Genomic DNA, 16,043 nt, shown 5'->3' with positions numbered 1-16,043 from the left:
GGGCATCTATTACATTCTATACATTGTATATAGCCAGCACTTAAAGGTGCTACTTTTGGAGACCTTTCCAGGAAAGCTATTTTTATTACTTCAATTGTGTAATGTTAGCACCTTTGGAGGGTTCCTCGATAATGATTTTGCTCCTAATTGTACTGCACCGGTCAAAGCTTTCACTTAAAACAAACGCCTTCTCTCTCTCAACCGCCTGTGAACTGGGCGTCCTTCACTGGCCCAGTAGGAGTTTTCAGTTTTGTGTTTGTTTATTAAATTGGACATGTGGGACGAGGCTGTGCAAGACGTGCACTCGGCATGACTCAGACTCATTCTGCATGAAAGTTGGCATGCAATGTGCAAATATTATTAAAGCCAATTTGGACGCAAGCGCTGGAAGTGTAGGCACTGTATAGCGATGCCTGGATTGATTAGCGTCTGATTGGCGGTCCAACAGAGTAAAGTATTTTTGTTTTCCTGTTCGGTAAGTGCTACGACCGCAACCAACAGCTTGTGCTTTGATGCACTTGTTTCAATGAAATACAAGTGCATCATTTTCTATTGCATTTTAAACTAATACCTCTATCAGATAACATGCAGGATGTTTTCTTTATCTTTTGCTGTGCTGTGAGGGCATCAGGTCAGGCCTCAGAGGAAACACGAAATCAGTATCGGCTAGGAAGAGCCTGATGGATGAACCCAGAGCAATCACATTAGTTTGACCCAGCAAGAGGCAGCAAATTTACCATTGGCTACACTTACTTCATAAATCAGTTTATAAGATATATTTGTTTTAAACCTTCTTTGATCTGATACTGCTAAATAAAATTAAGGGCAGATGTGACTAAGTATAAATGCAGGTGTTCTGTGAAGACCTTAGGGGTTTAAGTTAGAGAACAAAAAGCATCTTGAGCAACAGACAGGTCAGAGAGAAAGTTTTGGAGCATCTTAAACCAAAGTTAGGGAAGCAAGACTTTAGCAACGGACAGCAAAGCTGGTTGGAGTTGATGGGAAAGTGGATGAACTAGATCTACAGTGGAAAGGTTTGGATCAAACCATGTTGAGGTCTTGGCTTAGTCGTAGTCCAGTCCTAAACCAAACTGATAAACTGGCGGTCAGTAAAAATTGAGTTTCGTAGATTCTCTTCATCCAAGACCCAGTTATCACGAAGCCGCTTCTTCGGTTAAGCTGCAATCCAGCCGCTAGTTTACATGTCTCCAGTGATCGAAGTCTCGTACACGGACACTTTTTGAAACCAGGTCTCACAGTGAAACTTTCCTGTTTTTAGTACTCTGTAGGTGTGAAAGCGCACATAAAAATAGCCTTTATTTAATCAGACAAAAACCTCATTGAGATCTATGATGTCTTTTTCAGGAGGAACTCGACAAGATGGCAGCACCGTTTAAAAGTACAGCTGTAGGGTTTATTCTACGCATGACCTTGCAGATAACAAAATCAATTGCAGATAACGCTGGGCTATGTCGGGCTTGGGATACTTAACCTGTTCAACTTGACACAGTTCCTGATAAAGAATATATGTTGCATGACCGCTTGTTTGTACGGGTTACTGTTTGCAGTGAAATGGAAGCTAAGGACATGATAGGGCACGTGCACTTTGACATCCATCTAAAATCACAGTGCCATCTAGTGGCCTCATATAACAACTGCAGCTGACTCAGAGTGTCTAGGCTGAAGTTTCCATGCAGCTGTCTTGCTTTGAAGAATGGGCAGAGATGTCAATCTCTATTAGTGCAAAGCTTGTAGAGACACACCCCAAAAGCATTGCAAGTGTAACTGTGTAATTTTTATTTGTAATTTTTTTAAGCTATTTTTATTTTTCCATTCGTCTCCTTGCAGTAATTTCTGTTGATCTAACACAGTAAGTTACCAAAAATGTTTACATTTTAAAGTCCTAAGTTAGTGTGTGATATTGACGTAGACAGAAAGTTGTACTGATCCAACAGATTCCTTCACTTTTAAGAATAACTTACTGGATGTTTATGTTATGTAGCTAAGATGCTGCTGCTGAATATCTCTGGGTGTAAAAGAAAAAAGAAAAAAGGCATGTGAGGAATGTGAGATCTTGACTTTCTGGCTTTTGCTAACCAAAAGCGGAGCGTGGGAAAAATCCGTCGCCTGGCTTGGTTTTATCCCGTACCGGTTGATTTCTGTTTGTGTTCACCCTCCTCTCATCCAACATGTTGGATACGCCTGCAAAGTTCTGCTTGTATTAAATATTTACTGCACAGAGAGCCAGCTATTTCCACTTTCGGCTGCAGTGTTGTGGATAAAGGAAAACAACATGACGGTCCCCAGGTATGGGGTTCTGCTAAATTTGTAAATAAATTTTTGTCCTAAATTACTTTTGCCTGGGGAGTAAAAAAAGCTGATTGGGGATTTCCACATGCAGTTTGGTGCCTGTTATCGCTAATCCATTTTAATCCATTAAGATCAGATTGCTGCTGCTTTAAAAACCCTCCACTTGTACCCCATTAAAAAGGCAGAGCCAGAAATAAGCTCCTAACCATCTTTCGCTTTTGCTTTTAGCAGTGAGGGATCATTGTATTGAGTACAGCTTTGAGTAAAAAAAAAAAAAAAAAAAAAAAAAGAGTCACCTTGCCATCAGTGCAGCCACATTACGGCGTACAAGTGTGACTGTTGGCATGGAGATGTCTGATTTAACATTTGCATTGGAGCCCTAGAAACTCCTTCAGAGCTCAAATAATACATGAAAAGCTGCAGGGCAGAAAAAAAACCTCATAAAAGGCCGATGGAGCTGTCTTAATATAACAGGCTTATGTTTTTCAGGAATTTAATTCAAAAAGTGAAATTTATCCTTTACATTTTAAGAGTTCATTTCTGTTAATCTAGACGCAATCTAAAGGAATTGTAATTTTATTTTGATTTGGTTTTGTGCTTAAGTGAGTTTTAAGATGTTTCATGTTGTATCTACCCTTTATTTAATTCACTCTGTCCACTGGTGTGCCTCTTGGCCAGGTCTCCACTGTAAAAGAGACCGCATCTCAAGGGACTTCCTGGCAAATAAATAAATATGTGTGAGTTGACAGTTTTCCAGGAGTCGCTGACAAACCCCACGAGGAGGCAAAGCCGTAAAAAGCCAGCGCAGAAGAAGGCAGCTGTTCCCAAAGTGCTGAATCCGTTGGCTACAGTGGGAGACAAAAAAGATTCACAAGCAAAGGGACATCCAAAGTTTAGGGGATTGCAGATTGAAAGAGTTAGTTGCGTCCCTTATGTGAAGCGACGCCTGACGCACAGGAAGCCTGTCAACTGGTCCAAAGAGAAAAGAGCGTTGCTTAGCGATCCAAAGTCCTCATTACATTTGGAAATCAAGGAAGAGAGGAGAGGCACAGAATCCAAGTTGCATGAGGTCAGTGCAGCTGTCTACCAGGAAGCACAAAATGAACAGGAATAAATTAGTTGAGTTATTGAGCCCCGATCGTTAGACTCGATCCAACTTCTAAAATTGTTGCGTTGATTTTCTTTCAGCCGATTCCCCGTTGGATACAGCTGGCTTGTACGTTGGTTGCCTTTGGGTCTGGAGTGGTAGGAGGTAGCAGAAATAAAGTGTTGACCGGTCTGAATCCAGGTCAGCTGTCTTCATGCATTACGTTGGATTTTTCATTATTTTCTTGCGAGTTCTTTTCTCCGGTTTGCCAACAGGAGGGTTTGTGTGTATCTAACGTCTGGCCGACTGGCGGCTGACTCCATGTACATTAGCAGAGCACAGCCGAAGGCGTGACGTCAACCCAAATGTGTTTTTTGGAAATAGCGACGATACGGGGACCGACTCATAACGAGCTCCCGGTGAACCAGGATGCTGACGTGTGTGTGTAGGTGTTGGTTTTTCACACAGGTATGTGTGCGTGTGTGTGTGAGTGTGACATTGTGTGGATGCATGCAACGTGTGTAAGTGATTGTTCTGAAGCTGATTTCAAGGCCCTTGGGCCCGCTTTAATCATCAAACTCTCACACGGACCACGGTGTTGCATATCCATGGCGTGTTTTTCTGCCCTTCTGCATGGGAATCAGTAGGGATGCTTTTATCTACGCGTGTGAACAAAACTGCGCCTGCCAGCCTTATAAGGTCAGGCAGTTTTAACCAGGAAGCATAAGGAAAGACGTGAGTCACAATTTTTCCCTCGTCTGCACAGAAACACAAAAACATCCTCTGCTCTGACCTAACAGGTTCCCTAAGGGGCTATATTGTGTTTATGCTCATGAGTGTGTGTGTGTGTGACCATGTGTCCTGTAGTTTTAAGGGGGAGTTTTGTCACTAATGAGGTGCTGAGGTGTCCACATGGTTGTTTTTCCCCAGAGATATGGAAAGTGTTGGGTGAACAGCTGGTGCAGCACTGGAGGGGTCAGACTGCGGAGGAGGAAGAGGAGGATTGGTCCCCTTGATGCCTGTATACGTTTTCTGCAAGAAGATCATCTGCCTGGGTCTCTGGATGCTGTTTTTAGGGGTTCAGTTATTTAATTTTTACATTTTGAATGTTCTCATGCAAATAGACCACAGTCAAGTTGTGTATTTTGGTGTGAATTCAGATTATTACAATATTTGGTATGCTTTTTAAACTAAACAGAGTACCAGTGGTACATTTTTTTCGTACAATTGGACATTTTTCTTTCATTTTTTGTGGAAATCTCTTTAAAATGTCATGTTTTTTCAATGTTTTTTTCCCTGTATTGTAGCTTGGATATCCCAATTAGCATAAAAAGTAAAAAAAAAAAAAAAAAAAGAAAAGTCTGGGTATCAAAATGAGTGAAATGTTTGCTAAGACTAACCATATGCAAACATTTCCAGTTAAATATTTGCTGTGAATGCTGTGAACCTTTGTACTTATTTTTTAGTTTGCAAAAAAACAAAACCAAACAAAAAAAAACAATGGACTGAGAACTCCAAGAAATTTCAGTCTAAAAAACTCTGAATTTATGGCATGACAATGTGTCTGAACCACGTATTATTTCAGCAGCTGTAAAAAATAATTGTTTCTTTTCTGTTAAAGAATGCCTCTGATCATGCAGTACATTTTTTATCTAAGTAGTTTGTGTGAAAATAGAGATGCATCTTTTACTCAAGTCTATAATATATCTTGATAATCTGACGCTGACCCATGTTTACAGTAAAGCATCCACAGTTAGGTCATGCACAATACTGCTAAACGGATTAATCCAATTCTTCCATGACAAGACAAGAAACAGCTTATGTTTACAACAGAAAGAAAACTGTCCGTTCCCAGATCTACCTGCATAATGTGACTTGTAAAGCCTGTAATTTCATGCCGTTTCATTTTATAACAGACTCCATCAGGGCTGCAGATGTAGCTACAGCTGTGTGTGTGTGCGTGTGTGTTTGTGTGTATATATATTTGTGCTTAATGTCTCTGTATCTCCAGAGTGCAGTGATTTGTGCTGTCGGCCTGGGTTTCTTCCAGACAATATTTCTGGCAGACATAACAAGAAAACTCCCTCAAGTGGCTGCCAGATTCACACGTCTCCAGCCTCAATCCTGCACAGAATTGCCTACGCGCTCAGCAGGATTCCACAGATCTGACCCGTTTGGGTCTCCTCGAGTCCCGTGAAAACCTAAACTAGCCCTAGGAGAGAAAAGGAAAGGCGTGATGGGACACAGGGGTCAGATTTTGGGTCCTTGTGTCGGCTGTGCCTCCATTAAGACTTGTGTTTTGGCTCGTCCACAGACATCTGGTTTGCACTGTAACTCATCTTTAGTGGAACCTGGCAATGGCGTTTTAATAAGTGGGGGAGTTTTTTTTTTTTTTTTTAAACTCCCCTACTTAAAAAAAACAACAAATGGCCTTGACATTTAAAACTTGCAGTTTGCTTATTTTCTGTTGTTGTGAAGCATAATAAAGAGCATCGATGGCCTCGTTCTTACCCAGTCCGTCTCCCTCCCGTCCAGCTCAACTTGACTTTCTACAGCTGACTGAGAATAAGGAGAAGTGAAACCTGACCTATTCTTGACAAGGATACATCACTCCTGCCAGGATGCATCTCTGTCTAGCACCCCTTTGTTTTTTTTTTCCTTGGTGCCAGGAAATGGCAGCTGGGCGTTTTGATTGATGGAAAGCTGATGCAAGGATCAAGATAAGAAGTGCGCTTGCCTCTGTATTCAAGATTTGTAGTAGTCTGAGTAAATGATTCATGGTGAGATTACAGAAAGAAGCAGAGAACTGGGTCAGAACGGCATTTGTGAAGATCAAAGGGTGTGAGAAAGCAATGGAGATGGAAAATGAGGTTGGAATTTTTATTACTGAAATGTGCATCTTTGCTAAAGACCTTTGCAGTCGAAGATATTCCCGTTTTACCTGTCCAATATTTTGCGATCCAGTGTGAATTATTGCCTCGGTTTCCCGTTGCTAGCTGACAACCGTGGCTCCTAACGTGGCCTGCTGTAGTTCACCTGCCTCAAGGTTCAATCTGTTCAGAGATTCTGTGGTTATTAGAGCGAATGCAGCCTCTCTGTCATCTCGAACCACCGTCCCCGTTCTCCTCTGACAAACAACGAGGCATTTGTGTCCGCACAACTGGTCCTCTCTGAATATTTTCTCCTTTTTTGGGCCATTCTCTGTAAACCATCCAGGCAGTCCGACTCCTCTGCGACAGCAATGCTGCACAAGCAGATACTGCAAACGACGATTTCAAGAGAAACTCAATTTTAGATCACAATCGACTCCAAAATCAAGACCCTGACGCTCATATGACATTTAAAGCTGGCCAGTCTGAGCAGGTTTCACGTCTAATGTCCAGACAAAGCAAAGGTCGAGCTATTTTGCAAAGTTGACGTGTAGTGTGTGTGTAGAGGAGTCGTGGGTAACACTTTCAGCTTTTTGTTTATGAACTTTAAACCATGCTGTTGGGTGTATTTGCTCTCATCGGTGCATTGCACAAAATGAGCAAAATGGCAAAAAATATAATCTTCAGGTCAATAACCCCAAATATACATCACAACAGATTTTTGAACTGATAAAATAGGCTATTATTTATTTATTTTTTGAGAAAACTAATTTCAACTACATCTGCCAATTTTTGCAAATATCCTGCCAAAAATAATGGCAAGCCATTGTTGATGGTTACAAAACATGTCGTCAGGATGCAGCTGACTTGGAGACATTTAACCAGTGGCATATTTTTTAACCCATATGAAGACTTTCAACTCCTTTAGTACTTGCATTGCATTTTTTCCCCCTCTTTTACCTAGTTCTAGTTCTTAGTATACATGTGGCTTTGCAGACAAGAGTGTGTGTTCGTGTGTACCTGCGTGTAAAGAGTGTTCTTGCACAGGCCTGCTCCAGCTCCCTGAGGGCATGTTTGTGGTTTCTGTTATGGTCGTGTTCACATAGACCGATTTCTTCTCGACGGCCTTTCCACTTCCACTCTTTGCTTTGTAGACAGTATAACGCACGTGCGCCGCAAATAGCATTCACAATTTAGTGAAGGATGTCAGATATACCGCTTCTTTTTGTTCATGTTTGCTCTTGTTCACACACAAAGAGACACTTGTGTGTGGCACTATTAGAGGGTGTGACTGAAATGGCTTTTGGTGATTTAATACTTCCTTCCTCCACACATGCAGAACGACTTTAAGGCCGATGAAGGAAAGGGAAACGAGGAAGTGAGACGCAATAACAAGAATTAATTTCTAAACAGCATTAGGAATGGATCGATTTAGCAAAAGGTTCACAGTTGTACTGCAGCAACAATGTTAACAGAAAATTTTAAAAGATCAAACGAATGAACTATGTCGTTGCTTTAATTGAAAATAGTCGGCCAGCAAGCTTCTATCTTTCCGACGTTGTTTTAATAGGAATTAACAGTGGTGTTTCTTCATCTTCTACCCTATTACAAGCCACATTATTTTCATCCAGCTGATCAGCAGTGCACAGCAGAGGACAAAAGTGGGGAAACTCTGTGTTACTTTGTGCTCCATGTAACTTAAGGAAATTTTTTTCTGGCGTTCCATTGAAAAGGTTTTAACCTGCAGGAACAGCTTGAAAGAAATTTTAACCAATTTCTAAAACAAGAACTTTTTAAAATCTTGGTGCACCTTGATACCTGCTACTGGCCAATGGCTAAACACTGTGAACACTCACAAGCCACTCTAGGTACACCACTGTACATTGTGGTACTGGGCTGGATCCCGTTTTCCCCCTCAAAACTGCCCCAGTTCTTTAAGTGTCACTAATAAAGTGGACAGTAAATATAATTCAGTTTCACTTAGAAAACAGACTTCTCTAACATGATTCACATATTTAGCATTAAAACTAGGCACCTACTGTTTCTGAACCTGAAGCAGGTTTGTTACCATGGTTATGAGAAGGCTTGTCCAATGTGGATTTAGCAAGAAGCAATGTTTATTTTTTTTTATCCAGATACTAAGCTCTATGATGTTGACATTCAGCTGAAAGCTGATGCCACCATTTATTCTCAGGTAACGTGCCAGTGTGCTAAATCTACTAAAGACGCACTGAATGTGTGCTGATTTGAGCTTTTTTAAAGCAATACGCGTCAGTGAGGCATTCATCGACACCCATAGGTGGGCGTAAGCACAGACAAGGCATGTACCCATAGAGGTCTTTGTGGGTTATAAACACCAGTGTGGTTTGTTTACATGCTCAGAATCAGTTTGGGAAGCTGTCATTTACCAAGACATACACACACGGTTATTTAGAGTGTGCACAGCGAGGCGGAAGGAGTGTGAGAGGAGCTGTTTGCATGGAGCCGTCTGTGTGATTACCGCCCTACAACAGTCTATTTCTGATCGTCCACATTTTAGGTGCAGCTTGCCAGGAAGTGCAGTTTCCTGCTGAAGAGTCTGATTCAACAGCGTCAAGCTGTTGCACTTGTGTGTGCGTGCGTGCGTGCGTGCGTGTGTGTGGACAGAGGAAAAGGCATGAAAGGGAGATGAGAGATCTTGTCTTCTACACAAACCCAGTTGCTATTTTTCTCTAGCTTCTAATAACCTTGACTATAACTATTTTATATATAGTAATTCTCAAAGTCCTTCTTCCCAAATCTTTGCCAACAAACTTGTAAATCCAGGTGTTATTGCTAATGTGTAAATAATGCAGGACTCCTGTGAGATATTTGTCCTGCTCCTGGATAGACGGGAAGGTGCGGAAAACTCAGCAGAAGCAAAGAAACGCAGAATAATGTGGGGGGAAAGTTTTGCTTAAAGGAGAGTGAAACCTGCACAGAAGCAAAAGCAGACAGAAGACAGAGAGGATAAATCACCAAAGCAGCAGAGTGGACTTATAGTCTCAGTGCATCATGGGAGGTCTCCCAGCATGTCTGGCCTGTAGTGGTTCACCTTTATTGGCGTGAAGTTTTAATCCTGTTGTCAGACAAAGACAAAGCATGACTGCTTTACCCCAAGTTGGACTAGTTACCTCAGGAGAGAAACCTGACTATTGGAAACTGAGCGACAAATTCTTTACTTTACTTCGACTCTCTGATTTTTAATTACCATATGATCATTTAGTTGTGCTATGAGGTCTGAAGGAAGTCACGGAGCTTGCAGATTTATGGCGCAGAGTGCTTCGTGTCAAGCTCAGTCGGTTTCTGTTTTTTTTGTCATGATGCAGGTATTTACGTAATGTTTCACTTCTTTTGACTGGTGCAGTCATGTCAGTTTTTCCACAATGGAAATGCCTAAATTTGGAAATATGTCTTGCCGTGTTACATTTAGTGGAGAACAGCTGTTGGAAAAAAATCAAATAAAATGTGTGTGTGTGTGTGTGTGTGTGTGTGTATATATATATATATATATATATATATATATATATATATATATATATATATATATATATATATATATAATTGTACATGATTAACTTTTTCATATTTTGTGATGTTATAACCATAAAGCCTTTGTATATATTGCTTGTTTGCATTTTGTACAATAGACAAATGCAAAGTAGGGTATAATTGTCAAAAGAAAAAAGAAAATTTCTACAAATTAAAATCAGTCACCTTGACTCTGATACCCTACCATATACATCTGTTCCAAGAAGGCCTCAGAGGTTTGCCAAAGAACCTTTAAAAAAACACATTAGAAAAACTTATGATGTGCAATAATGATGGTGAATTATCTGAAAATGATACAATGTGCAGTAAATAACTAGGTAAACATTTCAATGTTTTTAATAGTCTTTGTGATGCACACAGCAGTGACGGGTTTGCTGTGTATAAAAATGTTGTGCACAAAGATGAGGCTTCTGGCATGCAAACAAAGCGCTATAAATAAAATAAAGTAAATTCATCTGACTTGCTCAAAATGCAAATTCACTGACCAGCAATCCTGCCTTGTATCTGTGACTCTGACAACTTATGCACAGATTTAAAACTGTTCTATTGTGATGCTTCATCTGTCCTGAATCTTGCACCACCAACTAGTGGTTTTTCCTGCACTGGGTCATTACACTATCAAATCAGACATAAAAATATATATTGTGAGTAATGTATCATATTTGATGATGGTTTGTGTTAAACCATACTATGAACCTTTTGGTATCTCTCTGAATGACATATTTTTTTCCCCCTGCTTTCACTTTCCTTCTTTCTCATCTTCTCTCCCTGCTATCCTTTGCTGTCTCACAGGTGGTGCCCTGCAGTCAGACGTGCACACTCGTTCGAACACATGGCTGACAGCATGAGGACTTGAAAGAGCGTTCAAGAGTGAGGGATCTGAAGACGCCCCGTCATAGAGAAAAGACGGAGTCTCTGGCCAGTCCCCTGCTATTTTGCAGCTGTGTTGGAGTCAGAAAGTGTTCTTCGGCCTTGCAAGGAAAATGAGATCTCTCTCTACATGCCATTTCCCTCTACATGGGTACGGGCCAGAGCAGCGTAAAGCCTTCCTGGCCTTGAATGAAACCCCTGGGGCTGTTCTGTGGAGGTATTTGTGATAACCCTGCTGGATGTTCTCTTGTCACCCTCCTCCATGGTTGTCATTAGTGGCTAATGAGCTGCTGCTGGAGAGCGAAAGGAGAATGCGCCTGTTGTGAGAGAGGCGGGACCTTACAGCTGTTATTAAGAGACCCAGGGATCTCGGACAAGGAAGTCTTTGCCCTTCCAAAAAAAAAAAAAGAAAAAAAAAAGCAATCAAAGCCTTTGAAACCTGCAGCTTTGAAATCATGAACATATTTTAACTCTGAAAATTTTGATATGTCTTCCTTTTATGGTATTAATTATTCATATTTTGTGTTCATGTTATATGTCTGTTGACAATGACACGAATCGTATCAGAGACGCAGTATTTCGACACGATGATTCAGCCATTGAACATGTACTGTGTTGCTTTTTAAAAGTGAAAATTTTAGCAAGAAGATATTTTATGAAACTTTGTTATACATCTCTTGTTTGTTGTAAATTTTATGACCTTTGACTATCTTATGTCTTGAAAAAAAAAAAATTGGCCACCATGGCAGCAGCCTATCGTGTCGTTGTAAGCAGTGTGAGCTGCTACAACAGCGTGGTGGTGGACCGACGTGCTCACTCCCAAGCTGTGCACTACTGCGCAGGGCCATGCGGGGCGCTGTCCCAAGGTTTAGACTGCACCGTTGCACACCGTGGCACGTGCTCTGAGTTTCTTGTTGCCCCCGATGCCACATTCAATGACTTCAACAGCTCGCCCATGCAACCTCGTAACATGATTTCTCCGCACCTTCCCAACCATAATAAACTTTGTGTTTCCATGGATACTATTCATAACGGTGGTCTGGAGAGGGCGGGCAGCAGTGGCAATTTGTCTTTAGGGGAAGACAGCCCCACATGGCGGGGTAAAAAGACCTCGAGTGGCACAGGATCTACTGGCAACCTGAGCTGCTCTGGCAGCTTGAAGGACATTACTGAAGAGGCCATTAACCTGGCCAGCGGCAAGCTCAAAGAATTTTCCTTTGACAAGCTCCGCCTGTCCTCCTCTAGTCATGTTACTCTCCGCAAAGGTCGTAAAGTACGCCCAGACTCTTTTAGTCGTCGCTCAACTGACCTGGAGATCATCTACGGCCACTTCAGCTCCAGTCTTACAACAAACACAACAACTAATAGCATGACAAATGGCATAATTACTTCTAATGATGAGAATGTGCCGCCATTTATGCTAGGGAAAGGAACTGGAGCAGAAGAAGCAAAGTTAAAGGGGAGCTCTGGTTCTCTGTCAGCCACCACGAAAGTGGGTAATGGCTCTACAAGCAGCCTTTCAAGTTTTGGATCACTGGACCAGAGTCTAAACACCGTGGCATCACTGTACCGCACTACTCTTGGAGAGGAGAACCTAATTGCCCGACTGCTAGAGAAGACAAGGGCAGAGGCTGGCAGTGGGGGGGCAGGTGGTGAGGACATCCGTGCCTGCCTTGACATCCTGCTTAAATGTTCTGAAGACCTAAAGAAATGCACTGACATCATCAAACAATGCATCAGGCGCAAGGCAGGTGGAGGGCCAGAGGACGGAGGAACAAATCCTGACAGTGTTTATCGGGCTGTGATGACCCGACTGAGCTCCTATCTAAAGAGACTTCCTTTAGAGTTGGAAGGGGTTGGAAGTCTGGGAGGCACGGGGCAGGGCGGTCAAGGCACACCTGGAAGCGGGCACAGTGACCTCGCTGAACTGATCAACACAATTCACTCTATCCAACAGGGACCCTTTTCTCCCATCTTTGGCAATGAGCAACCTCCCCGCTATGAAGACGTTGTGCAGTCACCTCCCATCTCCAAGAAATTTTTACACTCAACATCTTCTGCTCCTTCGTCAGTCTCACCTTCGTCCACATTATTAAAATCAGATTCCATCCATGCCAAATCAGTCCAGAGTTCAGTTTCGCCAAAGGGTACCTCACTTACCAATGGACTACAGTCCACACATCCATCTTTGAGCACCCAACACACTCTGTCTCCTCCACCTGTGACATGTTCGCCTTCTAGTTCTTCTCCAACACACTCACCCTCACCTCTTCGAAACTCTCCTACATCATCATTCACACACACTCCCCCGACATCACCCATTGAAGCTCTATACATCGAGGAAGAGGAGGCAGAAATCGGAAAGACTGCAGATCATATCTCACAGCCGACACACATGCCAACCAGAGGGATTAACATTACCCAGAACAAAAATGGAACTATCATGGGGCAACAACTGCACTTATCGCAATCTAACACAGCTAATAACTCTTCAAATCATTTGCCAGGAAGCTCCAGCTACATTCCCACTTGGCCTTCCTCCACCTCTTTAACAGTGTCGATACCCAAAGCTACTTCACACAGAAATGATGACATTGATAAGCTACTGATGGACTTGGAGAATCTCTCTCAGAGTATGAGCCATCCTAGAACCACAGAGCCTCCACTTCCTGCTAAGACCAGGAAGAGAGGAGGACCACAAGCAATTGTCTCCAATGAGTCTCTTACTCAAGCCAGAATGGCTCAGCACCAGGTTCAAAAACCGACCAGCCACCTGGGCATGAATGGCGTTAACTCCAGGGTGACCCAGAGCTCCACTCCTCCTCAGGGAGAGAACAGTGAACCTGGCACTGGGGATGAAGAGGATGGGGCACTGTTGTTGAGAATTCTTGAGAGCATTGAAAGTTTTGCCCAGGAACTTGTTGACTCTGGGGCAGGGAGTTCAGGTAGTGCCGAGAGAAAAGTTGGAAAGGAGAAGGAGGTGATGAGGCTCCTGCAGGATACGCTGGTCACTGCTGGTAGGGCCGAAACACCAGACAACACAACCCCACCGGTGGTCCCCACTACTCCCTCCACGCACACAGCTGTAGTCCAACCTGTGGCTTCAAATCACACTCAGGAAAATGCACCCAAAGTTTTATCTGCATTAGCTTTTATAAGTGCAGCATCTGAAGCGGAGTGTGATGCTGCAGTTGAATCTGAACCTAAAACTACACCAGATGCCAATCCAGAAAATGTGTCCAAGTCAGTGCCAGATGAAACTACTGAAACTCCTACAGTCGAGGTTCATTCAGAATCCCTGCCTGCTTCTGGAGCTTATACACCTGGAAACCTTCAGGATTGCACCCTTGAAGATGAACTCGCACCTGCAGTCTCTGTAGAAGAACTATCTCCTGTTGCCCTACCAGCCACAGAAGATGCCGTCGCTGCTGATGGTGAACCCTCGGCTTTGAGAAACACTGGTTCTACTCTTCTCATCCAGCAGACTCCAGAGGTCATCAGGGTAAGAAACCCACAGTCACAAATGCACTGTCGACGAATTAACCAAAGATACTTACATTCACTGCTTTATGAAGATATATAGTCAAGCAATTATATTACAACCCTTTGGAAGCCCAATAAATCTTGCAGATTTATTTAAAAGTATGCCCATTATATCCAACATTCTTAAGATATTTTATTTATGACTCATATGGTGGTGCACATTGTCAGGAAGACAACATCACTGCAGGTCTTTGCAATTAGTTGAACACTGATAATGCTGATCATTAGCTGGGTACCACTTTGACGGCTTTTAAGGACATCTGGGGCAGGGAAGGACTCCCTGTGAACTCCAGTATGTTGTCTTTGGTTGGGTGAACAAAATCCTACCTAAGATCTGGCGGATGTTTAGTGAACTATGGAGCAGAAAGCTGACGTCAATGTTTCTCCCTACGTCCAATGGGTGCTGCAGGTTGTTAACAATAGATAGTAGCCACACAGGCACACCCGCTAGAAGGAAACAAACGCACCCAGTACACTTTCATTCTATTGGCTGAGAGGTTGCCAGTCGACTGTGCCAAAAGGCAGCTCTGTGTTTCGTAAGCGAGCAGAGAGTCGAATAGAGACCAAGTCTGAGCGCGAGGAGATGTTTTGAGTACAATTATTACAAGTTTTGAGAAAAAAGATGTGAAGTCCTGCTTTCAAAATAAAAATGTAAGCAAAAGTACTAAACAGTTTTGAGAACAAAAGATAGGAAATCCTGCTTTCAGACTGAAAATGTGTGCTCTTGGATTATGGCAGAAAAATTCCCCGATAAACAACTGCCTTATAAAGTGTTAGGGATGTAGCTTCTCTGAGTGACGGGGCTGCATGAAGAGTGTAATTAAGTGTGATGAGTGTGCTGATTCAGTGTCAGTGTCTGCGCTTGGATAATAAAGGCTGAAACTCCAAATCGTGGAACAGAACAGCTCATTGTTTTAGGAGACGCTCTCTCTCTGTTGACTTTTCCTGTATGTGTTTTGTTCCATCAGTGTGTGTGTGTACATATGTGTGTGGAGGCCTTGTGTGTGCTTTGCTTTCCTCACTGGGGAATATTTAAAGGTAATTTAGGGCTGTGAAGGAGAGAACTGGAGCATGTTATTTGCATGTGTGTGTGTGTGTGTGTGTGTGGGGGTGTGTGTGTGTGTGTGTGTGCACCACAGTGGGTACCAACATTGCAGTGTATAATCTCAGAAAGAAGGGTTGCCTCCACCTGTCTGTGATGTGGATATTTAGCAGCACATTATGGATTTAGAGAATTATGTGCGACAGACATGCCCACATTTCCACATCCACACTCCTTCAAATCATTTCTATTGTCACTTTTCTTTCTTCTTTTAATTTTTTTAATCCTCTCCCATTAGTCCTCCTAAAAAGGCTCCCACTGATGTTTGTATGTGTTTATGTGCCGAGCTCTGTAACCTTATGCCCTGCTGATATGTAGGGCACCTACATATGAGGTTACCATGGTAGCTGGCCCTGTTGGAGCAGAACTGACAAAACACAAAACCAACACATCATTACACTATCTCTTTCGGCCTTCGTTGTCAAGTCTTCCCAGTTGATTCTGCTTCCTCTTCACTGTTTTGTTTTCTCTGCCTCCAGTGCTTCATGCATTCTCAGATTTCGTTTTAGTAGCTTGCAGGTTGTGTTGATCTCCTTAGTGTCCTTCTTTTACCTGCAGTGAGGCAATAAGTCTGTTCACCGCAACTCCTCTTGCTGCCCTGTGATTGGTCGCTCTGGTATTTTGGGAGAGTTGAATAACAGTTGTTGCTGTGTGCAGGGCAGAGAAACCTAATGAGACTTAGCGATTGGAG

General features: G+C 42.6%; 1 protein-coding gene across 1 annotated transcript in view; it reads left to right on the top strand.

Moving 5' to 3' along the window:
• Positions 1 to 16,043, top strand: part of ppp2r3a (protein phosphatase 2, regulatory subunit B'', alpha) — a 66,683-nt gene that overhangs the window by 26,861 nt on the left and 23,779 nt on the right. The window contains exon 2 of the mRNA XM_014978973.2: positions 10,630 to 14,209. Coding sequence (XP_014834459.2) covers positions 11,450 to 14,209 — 2,760 coding nt within the window. The 5' untranslated portion in view covers positions 10,630 to 11,449. The remainder of the gene's footprint in view (positions 1 to 10,629; positions 14,210 to 16,043) is intronic.

This window comes from Poecilia mexicana, unplaced genomic scaffold (genome assembly GCF_051168715.1).
Source record: "Poecilia mexicana isolate PSO_F unplaced genomic scaffold, ASM5116871v1 scaffold_22, whole genome shotgun sequence".
Classification (NCBI taxonomy): Eukaryota; Metazoa; Chordata; class Actinopteri; order Cyprinodontiformes; family Poeciliidae; genus Poecilia; species Poecilia mexicana.
The sequence above is the reverse complement of the archived record's forward strand: the minus strand, read 5'-3'. Positions and strand labels throughout refer to the sequence as shown.